The sequence below is a fragment of the Leucoraja erinacea genome, unplaced genomic scaffold (assembly GCF_028641065.1).
Source record: "Leucoraja erinacea ecotype New England unplaced genomic scaffold, Leri_hhj_1 Leri_54S, whole genome shotgun sequence".
NCBI classification, from domain to species: domain Eukaryota; kingdom Metazoa; phylum Chordata; class Chondrichthyes; order Rajiformes; family Rajidae; genus Leucoraja; species Leucoraja erinaceus.
In genome coordinates, this window is record NW_026576454.1 from 63,499 (window position 1) to 78,894 (window position 15,396).

At 46.9% G+C, this 15,396-nt stretch overlaps 1 protein-coding gene across 1 annotated transcript; it reads right to left on the bottom strand.

Moving 5' to 3' along the window:
* Positions 1-14,106: 14,106 nt before the first annotated feature.
* On the bottom strand, positions 14,107-14,931 carry LOC129694123 (probable G-protein coupled receptor 139). Its single transcript, XM_055630846.1, has one exon. It carries the CDS (start codon positions 14,929-14,931, stop codon positions 14,107-14,109), a length of 825 nt encoding a protein of 274 aa, XP_055486821.1.
* Positions 14,932-15,396: the final 465 nt, after the last annotated feature.

Genomic DNA, 15,396 nt, shown 5'->3' on the forward strand with positions numbered 1-15,396 from the left:
TATATGGAAAGAGTTAGCGGAATAGGTCGTCCAGGCACTTAAAAGGTACAGGGGATAAAAACCAAATACAGGCCGTTGGGACGTGTAGATTGGACATGTTGCCTGGTGCTGGCAAGTTGGGCGGACGGGGCTGCATCGACGCTGTAATATAGAACCTTGGAAACCTAGAAAACAGGTGCAGGTGTAGGCCATTCGGCCCTTCGAGCCTGCACCGCCGTTCAATGTGATCATGGCTGATCATCCAACTCAGTATCCTGTACCTGCCTTCTCCCCTGACCGCTTTAACCATAAGTGCCACATCAAACTCCCTCTTAATATAGCCAATGAACAGACCTCAACTACCTTCTGTGGCAGAGAATTCCACAGATTCACCTTGTGTCTGTGGAATCTCTGTGTCCCCTTGTTCCGGACCTCTCCAACATCGGGAACAATCTTCCTGCATCTAGCCTGTCCAACCCCTTAAGAATTTTGTAAGTTTCTATAAGTTCCCCCCCTCAATCTTCTAAATTCTAGTGAGTACAAGCCGACTCTATCCAGTCTTTCTTCATATGAAAGTCCTGCCATCCCAGGAAACAGTCTGGTGAACCTTCTCTGTACTCCCTCTATGGTAAGAAAGTATTTCCTCAGATTAGGAGACCAAAACGGTACACAATACTCCAGGTGTGGCCTCACCAAGTGCAATATTGTGTTCTGTTTTGGTTTATTAGGAACCTGAAGGTCGACTTTCTATAACAAACGGTGGTACGTATATGGGACAAGCTGCAGGAGGAGGTAGTTGAGGCAGGTATTTTCACAGCGTTTAAGAAACATTTTGATAGGTACATGGATATGATAGGTTTAGAGGAATGTGCGAAACGTAGGTAGTACAACTAGAGTACATGCGACATGTTGATCGGCGTGGGATGCTGGGACGGAAGCCTGGCTCTACACTGTATGACCCTATGACTATCATCTCCACGAGAGAGAGACAGACATTTCCTAAAGCTAGAAGCAGAAGGTAGTTGAATAGAGACGCTCTGGAGTTCATAATCGTGGTAGGATGTAGAAGAAACAATTAGACAATCGGAGTGTCAGACAATGTCCCTTGTGGGACTGGAGGAATTTCAATTCGCTACATATGATGGGAGTTCACGTTAAGTGCAACCATTTTCCAATAACCAATTGCACCTGGAATAAAGGCCCCAAAATTAACAGTAAAATATTACGTGATCTTGACCTGCAAGTTTTAAACCACCCCGTAGCCGGGTATGGGGAGAAATGTTATGTTTCTTCAATTATCATTAAGTTTGACACATGAAATCATCGGGTCATTAAGTTACGGACCATAATAGATATTCATGAACTGTGGTTACCCTTTCAGAAAAGTCAACTACCTTGGCGACGTATAAAACATTATGAGCAACAGATTAAATCAAAGTTTCCACTGAGTGACTGCCAGTGTGAGCGATCATGTTCCAATCCTCTCCATGAATGAAGGGACAAATATACAATGCGGTATGTGTGTGGGTGATGTCGTGTCGCATGGTAATGATTATCAAAAATAATGGCGGGGTCCTCCTCAGCTGGAAAAGTTGGACGAGGAATGGTGAACGAGATTTGATACAGGTGATTGTAAATGTGTTTTATTTTGCGAGGTCAGCCAAGCGACGGGTGGTCAGGTGAATAGTATGTCCCTGGAGACTGTTGTGGGCTCGACGGGCTTGGGACTGCCGGTACACTTCGGTAGTAAGAAGGTAGACTTCATCCGTCAGGGAATTGTGAATAGAGGTTGGGAAATTGTATTGCAGTTATACAGGACGTAGGTGAGGCACACGTGGAGTATTGTGATCAGTTGTCGTATCCCTTCTATGGGAAATATATAATTTTATAATTGGAAGGTTGGGTAGATTTGACTTGTGGGCTGTTCCTTAACTACTTCTTTCGACGGTTCTATAATTTCTGCTCACTGACCGCCATACGTTTGAGGAGACCTGCACGGTGTCCCGGGTTGATACGCCCCGATCTTATGTGGACCTGTTGAATGTGTTTAGTTTATTTTTCCGACTGTATGTGCCCCTCTTAAACTGCTTCGTACATTGAATGGTTTCCAAGTCCAAGAGATACCAGAGAACAGCCAGTAACTTGGATGTTTGCCGGATCTACATGTGGCCCGGAGTGGGCCTGGTTCTCTATATCGTTATACAGGTAGTGCCCGATGCTGATATCTGGAACAATAAACAATATTATGAGGTAATGGTAGATAGAACAGTACCTGGGGTGAAAACAAATTACCGGTTGCACAGAACAGAATTTCGAACAGAAATGTCAAAAAACGGTCATCCCCTCCACACATGCTGCACGACTGTTGAGTTCCTCCACCAGACAGCCTGGCAGGCGAGATTGGATGGCAATACGTCAACTGTTTAAATTAATTTTGTTTCTTGTCACGTTGTTCGAGGGAAAGTGAAAACCGATGTGATGCGTGCTATCCAGTCAACTGAAAGATGATGATTACAATCAAGTAGCACATAGTGTGCAAATGCATGGTAAAGATAATAAAGTTTAGCGCTATTTACATTCCTGTGATGTCCAATTAACGAACTTCCAAGGGTCTCCAATGAGATCCATGGTAAGTCAGCTTTGCACTTAGGATGGTGAAAGGGTGGTTCAAGAGAGGTATGGTTAAGTTAACCTCGGATTGAATAATCAATTTTCAAACGTGTTCACTAGTTCATTGTTGGATTAGGAATGTGGAGACACGGCGTGTTTCATTTAGTGAGGGGAAGGGGCGCAGATTGTATATAATGGTGATGTGGGATGGCGACAGCTGACTCTGCAAATGCAGTTGTCAATTCTCCCGCACCAGTAGTTTGAAGCCAGCCTGATCAATGGCAGAGAGTATGACCAGGCTTGTCACTGCAATGAATCATTGCTCAGAATGTTTAACAGTGAGTGAGGCCAACCTTTATTTGTCTACTATTTGATAACGGCAGATCTGTGACATTAAAGTAAACCTAACTTGGGGTGTTCTTCTCACGCATCGCGTGCTCTTCGCTGTTGAAGTGTCTCGTCTCTCTCAGCATGAAGTTCAGCCGTTCAACTCATTCCTCAATCGCAGGTTTCGGTCTCTTCCGGTAGAAATTTGTCAACTGTGACAGTTGGTAATCGTTCCACTTCATCAAGGGCTCAAACATCACAGACCTTAAAATTGTCAACAACAGAAGAAAAAATGAACGCCGTCCGATAAACCATAATCGCCATCTGCTCCCGCAAACAAATGGCAAATCGTAGCATGCACTACTTCGCGATCCTGCTCACACACAACTTCAACCGCCAATACACCAACATCATATCATACCCACTCATTACCCGGCCCCGCCCCCCCCCATTCGCCGATACCCCCCCCCCCCCCCCCCCCCACACACACACACACACACACAATCAAAGCCATCGATCCCCCAAAGACAATACTGACCGTTCGTACCAGGTACAACATCTAGCACTGACACCCGACACACTCCGCCAAGCAGACAACCTCACGGTTTGTCCACACACATCCCACATAGTTCAGGCCAATACACAAGGCCTAATACCGCACCACGCAATGCCCCCACAGACCAACCCTACCACAATTTTCACGGTACGACTTCAGGTAACCTTTGCAGGCCGATTGTTGCACAATCCCACATTTCCAACCTGGGATATAAACTCCGTCGTTAGGCGTCCTGATCCTTAACCCCCTATCCTACGTACAACGTTCAACGTTCAACTTCAAGTTCACATTTATTGCCACGTGCACCAGTTAAGGTACAGTGGAATTTGACATACCATGCAGCCATACAATCAAAAAGAAGACAATACAACATCGAATACAACATGAACACCCACCACAGTTGAATCAACATTCTTCACTGTGGTGGAAGGCAATAACATTCAGTCAGTCCTCCTCCTTTATTCATTCGTGGTCGGGGCCATGATCCCTGCAAGGTCTCCGTTACGGACGGCCTGATGTACTGGCCCTCTCGTCGGGATGATCGAAATGATCCCGAATCATTCGCTTGCTACAGGAGACAGCGGCTTCACGATGTTATAGGTCGCAGGTCGGCGGTAGGAGCTCTTCTCCGGCGATCCCCGGCAAGGGATTCCGCTCTGCGCGATGGAAATCCACACCGCGCCCGCAGGTAGAAGCTCCGCAAACCGCGGCTTCAGGATGTTGTGGTCCGCGAGCCAGCGATCGGAGCAATTCTTCTGGCGACCCCAGGAAAGGTTTCTCCAGGCTCCCAAATGGAAAGTCCGCGTTGCGCCCCCTGCAGAAGGTCCAGGCCGGACTCCGTTACAGGCCGCACCAATCCAAGCTCTTAGGCCGCGAGGGAGGGTGAACATGCGACTAGGAGAAAAGTCGCATTCCACCGAGGTAAGTGACTGAAAAGCAGTTTACCCCTTCCCTGCCCCCACCCCCCACACTACAACACGCTAAAACACAGTTTAGACACGTTATAATTTTAAAAAAGTCGAAAGGACGAACAGCTGCTAGCGAGGCTGCCAACTCGCGGCGCACCCGTCGAGAGCATATCCCATCTCATATACAATTGACCGTCTCCCCACTTACAACTCGAAACATCGATGTCCGATGAGTACCGTCGGTCAACCTCAAGATCCGACAGTGTCATCAATGCGGCATAGCACCTATTGTGCAGCCAAAGGATGACATGCCAGAGGGACAAACCTCTGTGCCCATGTTTGGCTGGAGGAGAAAAACCGAATGAGATGTGAAGCAGTTTCGGATATAAAGAGCAATGTCCGAGTTTAGTGCAGACGACTAATAGTAGCTCTTTATGAGGTCTTTATACGAGTTCCTTCCAAACCAAGGAGTGTAATGTTGCCAGAATATAAGAAAATATTTTTTTTCGAAAGACAAATACAGAATCAATATCAATAACAAGTGGACGTCATGACGACCATTGCGTATAAACCACATGTAATCCAAGATGAAGTCTGATCCTCTCCCTTTATCAAGGGAATGGATTAATCTGCACCGAATGTGCAGGATAGTGACAATGTCTCACCAATACTTCACGATTGGGACATGGTAACTAAAAATACTGTCGGCAACGAATAAATAATTCCATTCAAGAATGAAGAACTTTCAACAGTAATTGATTTAACTAATATCGTCATTGATCGTCACAATAATATAAATAAGCTTGTGCAGTATTCAAAACTAATGCTAGATTTAGCTTGATGGAGAGCACTTTGTGATCTACTCATTTCTTACACTCCTGTCAATTCAATGTGCTGCTACGATTATATCCTAAGTCTTAGATAACACAAATGCGGTTTCGGTCACCACTTTGCGGCACAACCCGACTTTAGTGTAGAGGAACGAAGGTGGGCAGCGCTTTGCCTATTACGTTAGTGTGCCATTTTGTGGCCTCTTCAGTTGCTAAAATGAAATCGAAAGCAATCTCAAGCTACTTCAACTCGTCTTGAGATTGGATGCAATGTGGCTTCAGTGCTCAACTAGGAGCACTGGAAATTTAGTTTCCAAACTAAAATGTAAACAGCAGTTAGCTTGATTTCGCTGCCATCTGCCGTCAATTATCGAGCTGGATTATGTATTCTCCGTTTGATGGTTTGTTTTGCTTCTTTGGGAACAGTAGGTCTGACCAGCCGAAGCTGCAGGGCATGTCCGCTACGCAAGCCTCGTTTTATTTTCCCATGTTCTCATTCCGTAACTGCTGCCATTCACAGGTTTGCAAGATATTCTTTGTCGTATTCCTTCGGCAACGTACCGCAGTTTTCTGCTCCCACACCGACACCCTATCTTAAAGGAGCTGCTTTTCTTTCCTTCGCAGTTCTGGCAAACGGCTTTTAACATTAAACGAAAATGCCGTTTCTATTCGTACTGATATGGCCTTCCCTATTGAGTATTTCCAGCATTTAAAATAAATAAATAAATATAGTCCAGAGCAGGTGCACAAACCCACAGTTCATACAAGAAATAGGAATAGGTAAGATCAGGAAACATAACATATTTTGGACTAATGCAGGGACAGGGTCGCCAGAGAGAAGGACCATCTAATAAATGATCCTGATTTCAGATTCATATAGAGAGTGATTGGCGAAGAGGAAGCTAGAGAGGAAATTGCCAGTGCCATGATTGAGATTTACGTGTCATCATTAAATACAAATGATGTGCCGGAAGACTCGGGAATGGCAAATGTTCAGCCTCTATTCAAGAAAAGACGCAATGTAAAGCCTGAGAACTACAGGCCAGTGAGCCTAACATCTGTGCGCAGACTGTTAATAGACAGTATTCTTAAGGTTAAGAATAAAAATGCATTTAGACGGACAATGACTGATTAGGGTTAGAGGGAGTGGTTCTGGATGTGGGAGGCAGTGTGTCACGAATCTGATGGCGTTTTAAAAAAAAGCTGTGACCAAAATAGTTGAATTGGGCAGAGCTAAAGACGTTGGAGATATGGATTTCAGCAATGCATTCGACAACGTTTTCACCGTGGGCCGATCTGGAAGGTTACGCCGTATAGAATCTAAGAAGAGCTAGCTGATTGGTTAGAAAAATGGCTTAATGAAAGGAGGCAGAGATGACGGTGGGAGTTTGATTTTTCGGACTAGATGCCTGTGACTACTGTTGTGTCACAATATTCGGTTCGAGGCCCATAATATTCATCTATATCAATATTTTGGATGAGTTGGTGTATGGCATGGTTAGAAAATTTGCAGATGACAAAAGTAGGTGGTATTGTGCGTTCGTGAATAACGCACTTTTGGGCTATTCCGTAATGGTTAGAAAAATGCAGCAGGGTATTGAACGGTTGTCCATGTGGGCTGAGTATTGGTTGACGAAATTGAATACAAAATATCAGATATATTGCATATTGGCAAGTCTAACAGGGGCAGGACCTACAGGGTGTATAGTGATGCTGCTGGAGTGTTGTAGAGTAGAGAGTTCCAGGTGTGTAAGTACATCGTTCATTTGAAGTCACGTTAACCTTGCAAAGAATCCCTGCAAACCTGTATTGGCCCTGCCTGCTTTAAAGTCTCCACTATTGGCCCTGTACTAAAAAAAGACAAGGATGACTACAGGCCTGTCGCACTGATCTTTGCAGTCATCAAGACCCTTGAAGGACTTGTGCTGGCCCATATCACAAACCACCTGCTGGAACCTCTGCAGTTTGCATACCGGGCCAATAGGTCAGTAGATGACGCAGTCAACCTAGGCCTGCATTTCATCCCCCAGCACCTAGACCGCCTGGGGGCCCATGCAAGGATTTTATTTGTGGATTTTAGCTCTGAGTTCAACACAATTGTGCCAGAGCTACTACACTCCAAACTCTCCCTGTTGACTGTGCCTGAATCCCGCTGTCAGCGGAACACCAACTTACTGACGAACAGGTACGTCCTGACGCCACAACCCTAAATTGACTGATCTAGGATGGGGAGGAATCTGCCTACAGAATAGAAGTGACACAACTGGCGTCCTAGTGCCTTCGAGCCCAATGCTCTTAAGACAGTGCAGTGCTCAATGCTCTTAAGACGGTGGAGTTGATAATAGCTTTAGGAGAGCTTCCCCTCCCTTCCCCCCACTCACCATCAACAACACCGCTGACACATCTTGGAATCATGTAAGCTCCTTGGAACCGTCAACTCCAAGGATTTTAAATGCTGGGCCACCATCGAATCCACAGTCAAAAAAGCCCAACACAGCATATAGTTCCTGCGGCAGCTCAGAAAACTAAATTTGCCACAGCCAATGGTGGTCTATTTCTATACTGCCATCGTAGAGTCTGCCCTAACCTTCTCCAGCATGGTCTGATTTGCCTCTGCAACCAAGCACGACATCCGGTTGCAGCGAATTGTTAGATCAGCTGAGAAATATGTTGGCTGCAAACTTCCCTACATTGACGAATTGCACACTGCAAGGAACAGGAAGCCAGTGGGTAAGACCATCTCTGACCCGTTTATCCCTAGCCACAAACTATTTGAAACACTTCCTCCTGGAAGACGACTCGGACCGTCAAAGCCACCACAGCCAGACATAAACACACATTTTTCCCACGAGCAGTAGCTCCACTCAATAATCAAAAGTCTGTAGCCTATTTTTGCTCTGGTATTTTAATTCATTCGCATGTTTAAACTATAACATTTTATTCTTATTGGTTGATTTTTATGTTTAACTCGAAATGGTTTACTGCATGCGGTGTTGGTGCTTGCGAGCGGAGCACCAATGCATATTCCTTGTATGTTTACAAACTTGTCCAATAAACGTATTCATTCATTCATCACCTTTCCATGACTGACGCATACGGAATACATTCACCTGAATGGCTTTCTTGCCTTTCCACAACGGTCCTGTCTCCAGATGTAGCGTTACCAGTTTTCGGCATGCTCGCGTTGATATCCGCTAATTTCGCTTAATGACATTTCAAGGCAGGGTATTTTTTTTTCCTTGCTTCTACTCATTTTCTCGTGAGAAATGCCACCGCTGTATCCACCCATGGTATGAGCACCGTTTGTTTCACATGGCCCATCATTATGCATGACTGTTCATGAACCCCAGTGGAAGGGGTTCTGGTACACAATGCGATAGGCATGGAAGACTGGATAGTGGAGGAGCGGAGGCAGTAGGGTCAATGAGTCTGCAGTGGAGGATCGTTCTGCGGTTAGACGATGGAGCAACTGAAGCTCTTAATTTTGTGTGGGACAGTTGATCCAATAAATGAGAGCAGACAATATTGGGAGTAATGACGCGATTTAAAGCACCTGGAAAGAATGCCAAAACTGGGACATACGGGCATGTTGAAAATACGGGGCTACGGTACTTGGTAGCGAAGTGGAGATTCGGACGAGGACGGAAGCATGGGACGTTCGGTGAGTTAGGTTAAGAAGAGTAAATATGGGGTGGTGCATTAGGGAGAGAGAATATGGAAATGTGCATGCGTTTGGGGAACTGAAAGGTGTAGTGGAATATTGACACTGGAATGTGATAGAACAGGGTGAGTGTTGGCGAAATACAGCGGCAGAGGCAGAGTAAGACGGGGTGCTGGCGATCAGATCGGCGACCGTGATAAATTAAATTATGATGTGGAAAATTTAGGGAGACAGAATGAGAAGCAATTAGCTGGACTAAGAGGACAGAGTTGGAGGGAACGTGACAGGAGATTAAATTGCAAATAATGGGTGGCAGAACAGAAGTACAGTGGGTTTAAGAAGGAACTGCAGATGCTGGAAAATCGTAGGTAGACAAAAGTGCTGGAGAAACTCAGCGGGTGCAGCAGCATCAATGGAGCGAACGAAATAGGCGACGTTTCGGGCCGAAACCCTTATTCAGAATAATGTGGAGGGGGGGTGAAGAAAGGAAAAATGAAGAGAAGGCTGAGGGACCGTTGAGAAGGGGAGGAGACAAGAGGAGGAGACAGCAAGGGCTACCGGAAATTGGAGAATTCAATGTTTATGCCGCTAGGGTGGAGACTGCCCAAGAGGAATATGCTGCTCCTCCAATTTCCGGTTGTGCTCACTCTGGCCATGGAGGAGGCCAAGGACAGAGAGGTCGGATTCGGAATGGGATTCGGGAGTTGAAGTGCTGAGCCAATCTGGTTGGTTAATGCAGACCGAGCGGAGGTGTTCGGCGAAACGATCCCCATGCATACGCTTGGTCTCACCGATGTAGATCAGCTGACATTTACAGGAGCGGATGCAATAGATGAGGTCGGAGGAAATGCAGGTGAACCACTGTCGCACCTGGAACGACTGCTTGCGTCCTTGAATGGAGTCCAGGGCGGAGGTCAAGCGACAAGTGTGGCATCTCTAGCGGTTGCAAGGGAAAGTGCCCGGGGAAGGGGGGGGGGGGGGGGGGGGGGGGGGGGGGGTGGGGGTGCTGGAGGGATGGGAAGAATTGACAAGGGAGATACGGGGGGAGCGGTCTTTGCGGAGAGCAGATAGATGGGAGATGGGAAGATGTGGGGAGTGGTGGGGTCACGTTGGGGGTGGCGAAAATGACTGATGACTATTTGTTGTACGTGACGTCTGGTGGGGTGAAAAGAGAGGACTAGGGGGACTCTGCCCCTGTTACTAGTGGGGGATGGGGAGAGAGAGCACTGTCACGGGGCATGGAAGTGACCCTGGTGAGAGCCTCACCTATGGTAGGGGAGGGGAACCCCGTTCCCTGAAGAATGAGGAATTTTCCGATGCCCTGGGGTGGAACACCTCATCCTGGGAGCAGATGCGGCGTAGACCGAGGAATTGGGAGTAGGGAATGGAGGCCTTCCAGGAAGCAGCGTGGGACGAAGAGTAGTCTAGATAGCCATGGGAGACAGTGGGTTTATAGTGGATGTCAGTCAGAAGTCTATCACCTGCGATGGAGAGGCCAAGAAATGGCTGGGAAGTGTCGGAAATGGCCCAGATGTATTTCCGTGCCGAATGGAAGTTTGTGGAGAAGTGGATGCAGTCAGTCAGTTGTGTGTGGGTGCAGGAGATAGCAGCAAAGCAGTCGTCGATGTAACGGAGGTAGGGGTCGGGGATGGGACCCTGGTACGTATTGAACAAGGATTGTTCGACGTACCCGACAAAGAGGCAGGCGTAGCTGGGGCCCATGCGCGTGCCCATAGCTACGCCTTGCATTTGGAGTAAATGGGGGGGGGGGTCAAACGTGAAGTTATTGAGGGTAAGGACCAGCTCCGCTAGGCGGAGGAGAGTGCCAGTGGCCAGGCATAGGTTGATTCTCCGGTCGAGGAATAACCGGAGGGCTTTGAGTCCATCCTGGTGGGAGATGGAGGTGTAGAATGACTGGATGGCCATGGTGCAGATGAGGGGATGGGGGCCTGGGGAATGGAATGCCCTGAGACGACGGAGAGTGGCTTGAGCATATGTAGGGAGGAATTTGACCAAGCAGGGGTAGGATAGAGGCAAGGTATGTGGAAATAATTTCGGTAGGGCACGAACGGGCAGAGACAATGGGTCTACCGGGACAGTCAGGTTTGTGGATTTTGGGGAGAAGGTGAAATCGGGCCGTGTAGGGCTGGGGAACGATGAGGTTGGAGGGGGTAGGGACAGGGAGCCGGAATGGATGAAGTCAGTGATGGTGCTAGAGATAGTGGCCTGGTGCTTGTATGTGGGATCATAGACCAGTAGGAGGAGGTGTCCGAGAGTTGGCGCGTGGCCTCAACTTTGTAGCGATCAACGCGCCAGACTACCACCTCCCTTGTCGGCCGGTTTGATAACCCAGTCTGGGTTGTTGCGGAGTGAGCCGATGGCTGTGCGTTCAGGGGAGATTGGTGAGAGACAGTGGAGTGGAGAAGTTGAGGCTGTTGATGTCCCGCCGGCAGTTTTGGATAAAAAGGTCTAAATCCGCAAGGGCATGGAGTGGGAAGGAGGTCCACGAGGAGGGGGTTCGTTGGATACGGGAGAAGGGATCATCAAAGGGCGAAGACTCCTTCCCATGGAAGAACGGTGTGAGGCGGAGTCGACGGTAGAAGAGCTCCAAGTCGTGGTGGGCGCGGAACTCTTTGAGATTGGGATGGAGGGGGACAAAGGTAAGACCTCTGCTGAGGACCGACCGTTCGGTGTCGAAGAGGGGGAGGTCGGAGGGGGGAGGTGGTGAACACCCGGCAGGGATGGGGGTTGGGGCCGGAGGAAGGCAGGTGAGTGTACTGTGGCCGAGGCGATGTCTGGTTGGGGGTTGTTGGGTTGTCAGGCAGGAGGGGGGGGGGTGCATGAAGACTGTACGGTGGGATTGAGAATGTGAGTGAAATAGAAAGCGAGCGGTGCAAGGAGGACATTTACAGTGGTAAGGTTCACTCTCGAATGGAATGGAAAACACGTAACTAAAAGGTTCCAGAAGAGAGTCATGGGAGTGAAATTAGAAACGATAGATTCCGAGAAGATTTGGAGCAGTTCCCAAGGTCACAGAGATAATTAAATGGTCCAGTGAGTTATGGTCAATGAGACATGAGTAATGTGGATTGGAGAAAGGCAATGGGTTGGAGTAGAAAACAATGATGTCGGTGGATTTGGCCAAGGTCGAGAAGGATGTTGCGTGTTGTACGCAATGGCTGCTCAGGGGTGGGGGTTGGCAGAGAGTTCGATAATGGGAGAAGTTGAAAGAAAGCTTAGGGTCGTGAAAAATGTGTAGATAGGCTATAGGGCAGTGTCATTTCGGCTGATAGAAAGGGTAAGTGAAACGGAGCGACGGAATGGTGCAAGTCGATTGACGGTGTAGCCAACAGTGTGTCTGATAAAAAGAGGGTGACACGGCAATGAAACACATGCAATGTAGTGGTCTGGGTGAAAGAGAGCGACACAGAAGATAGAAACATAGAAACATAGAAATTAGGTGCAGGAGTAGGCCTTTCGGCTCTTCGAGCCTGCACCGCCATTCAATATGATCATGACTGATCGTCCAACTCAGTATCCCGCACCTGCCTTCTCTCCATACCTCCTGATCCCCTTAGCCACAAGGGTCACATCTAACTCCCTCTTAAATATGGAAAATGAACTGGCCTCAACTACATTATGTGGCAGAGAATTCCAGAGATTCACCACTCTCTGTGTGAATAATGTTTTTTTCTCATCTCGGTCCTAAAAGATTTCCCCCTTATCCTTAAACTGTGACCTCTTGTTCTGGACTTCCCCAACATCGGGAACAGTCTTCCTGCATCTAGCCTGTCCAACCGCTTAAGAATGTTGTACGTTTCTATAAGATCCCCCCTCAATCTTCTAAATTCTAGCGATTACAAGCCGAGTCTATCCAGTCTTTCTTCATATGAAAGTCCTGACATCCGTTGAATCAGTCTGATGAACATTCTGATGAAATTTTTGGAAGCAGGAAACGCCACGCATACAACACAATTGCGAGGAATTAGCGGAATCGGAACAGGCAAAGCGATAGCGCCGCATTGGTGTGGGAACTAGAAGAGCAGAAGTACACCAGCAGTAGGATCTTTCAGATGAATTAGAGAATGATTTGTGTTGGAAGAATGATGCATTTGATAGCGGGCAGTAAAGGTGTTAGCAGGCTAAAGACGGGAGAAAAAGTTGCAGAAAAGTGGGACAACAGAGAGGGATGTGGGGGAATGTATGTAGGCAGAGGACTGTATAGTGAGATGGTAGGAACGATTTATGAAAGATAAGTGTGTGTTTATTTTCCGGACATTGAGCCTTCATAACACTGTAGTTGGGGAGAACATTGAGCCTTCATAACAATGGTTGTGGCTTTCTTTGTTATTTGTTGTAAGACACGTTTGGAGATATTTTTCATTGATATGCATAGGGCATAGGTTCAATTTTCTATCAATTGACATTTTTATTTATTTACAAAGCTAAACTAACTAAACTAAAATTACTTAGTTGTGGTTGTGAGGGAAGGTGAAGCTGGGAAATTGTGTTGTACCAAAGGGAATCCTGCACTTTCTATCGTCTCCTGCAGTCGGGCGCACCGTTAGAATCTGGACCTCTCTTCAGTACGCTGCGGTAGCAATAGGACGCCGATGTCCTCAGAAGACCTTTGGGACACAAGTTGCAGCCTGTGGAATTAACATTGCTTCTCGAAATACCAGTGGCATACATGGGAAAAGAAGGGACGGCGGTCTGTGGGAATTGGTTTTCGAGGCTGATGGGGTGAGCGGTTTGATAGAGGTCAACAAAACAACGAATGTCGCGCATTGGTCAGATAATGGGAAATATTGTAATGTCGAAAATGTATCTAAGACAGGAGAGTAAAGGTGAAGGTGAACTATACGAAGATTAGAGAGACTCTTTATTCCCCCAGTCGTTTGCTGACACCTGCAACACACTGCCGGAATGTGTGCTGGAGCAGCATTTATAAGGCTCAATATACTTAAATATTGAAACATACACTTGAATCGTCAGGGCACAAAGAACAACAATGGGTGTATTCATACGAAGTTGATGCTTGACAGAGTCATGGTGTGCCAGAGGATATTTTCCTACACCGAATGACACAATGTCTCTTTGTATTGCAGGCAGGTGGGGTTGTGCATCTGCTGTCCTGGTCGGTCCAAGAGTCATTTTTGCATGATTGGACATTTGCGGATGCGCTATCAAAGAGCTGGAGCGAAATCCGAGGATGAGATAATGTGGCGCTCTGTTCTATGTTTTCATAATAATGCGAAGCACTGAGGTGACCGGATACTTCGCTGCGCTCTTCATCTGCTCCCTGAACTTGGACTGGGTTATCACGTAAATAAATGTGTTCGTGCAACAGCTGACATTTCTCAACAAATAACCGACATAGAGGAAAATTAGTTCAGATTCAGTGTAATTTCCTCCTGATCCTCTAACCTGATAATATATGAAATCTGCAACAACAGTCACCCATAGAAGTATGAATGTGCTGGATATGGCGAAGAGTAAAACCATGGACCTCCTCCTGCTCTCCATCTCCGGGTCACTGCTATTCTCCCCTTTATTCCGACCTCTCAATCCCTTACGTACGCGACTGGCCACTAGAATGTACCGGATTGTCAGAGCGTTGAGCAGCAGGATTACAGCGAAAGGAAGCAACGGAGTTAAAACTGTATCGAACCAGTCAAATCCCACCCATCCGGGGTCAAAATAATAACTTGGCTTCATACGACAGAACCATGGAATATTGTCGATTATTTTTTTTGGTTCGTATGCAAAGTAGTATGGAATGTTTCTCAGGAAGAGCAGAACGCCAATTGTCGTGAGAACCATAGCCGCCTTTTCCCCGGTGCAATATTTCGTTTTTAGCTTCGGGCAACAAATGGCGATAAATCGGTCAAAGGTGAAAGTGACGGTGAACCAAACGGAACAATCGGTAACTGTGCCGTTCAGTACGAAGACGATGCTACACACAGGGGTGATGTTCAGAAAACTCATTGGAAAGAAGAAATGTTTAATCCGAAGGGAAATAACTCCGAAGACAATGACCAAAAAATCAGACACAGCCATGGCCACCAGGTAGCGAGTGGTGCAGCTGGAAAGGCCACACTTTCCCCTGGACAGGATCGCAATTGCCACTAAATTCACTGGATCAAGATAATGAGATAGAGATTAGGATTACACATTTGGATTACTGAATAACTATTGTTTGTGCCTCATCTCATGCTCATTTTGCTTAGACTACCACTGAAACTGAACACAGTTCAGCTGGTGTTGGCATAACACGCATAATGTTAGCCGCGCCTCGCTATGCATGACCACTTCTTGCATGTGTGACCCACTATCATTTGCCAAACCCGGCAAGTAGAATGCCACAACAGCCAACACTGCCGAAATACACTGCCAATTATGTATATAACCTTCTCGACCCCCGCCCCCAGTATGTGAACCACATTGAATATATCCACATTGCGATAGAATTGGCCAGTGATTCACTGAAATCTACAAGATCTCTTTTCATGTAATGCTTAACAC

Excerpts from the sequence above, each read along its gene's own strand:
- LOC129694123 (XM_055630846.1), bottom strand. The coding sequence starts at position 14,931 with ATGGCTGTGTCTGATTTTTTGGTCATTGTCTTCGGAGTTATTTCCCTT.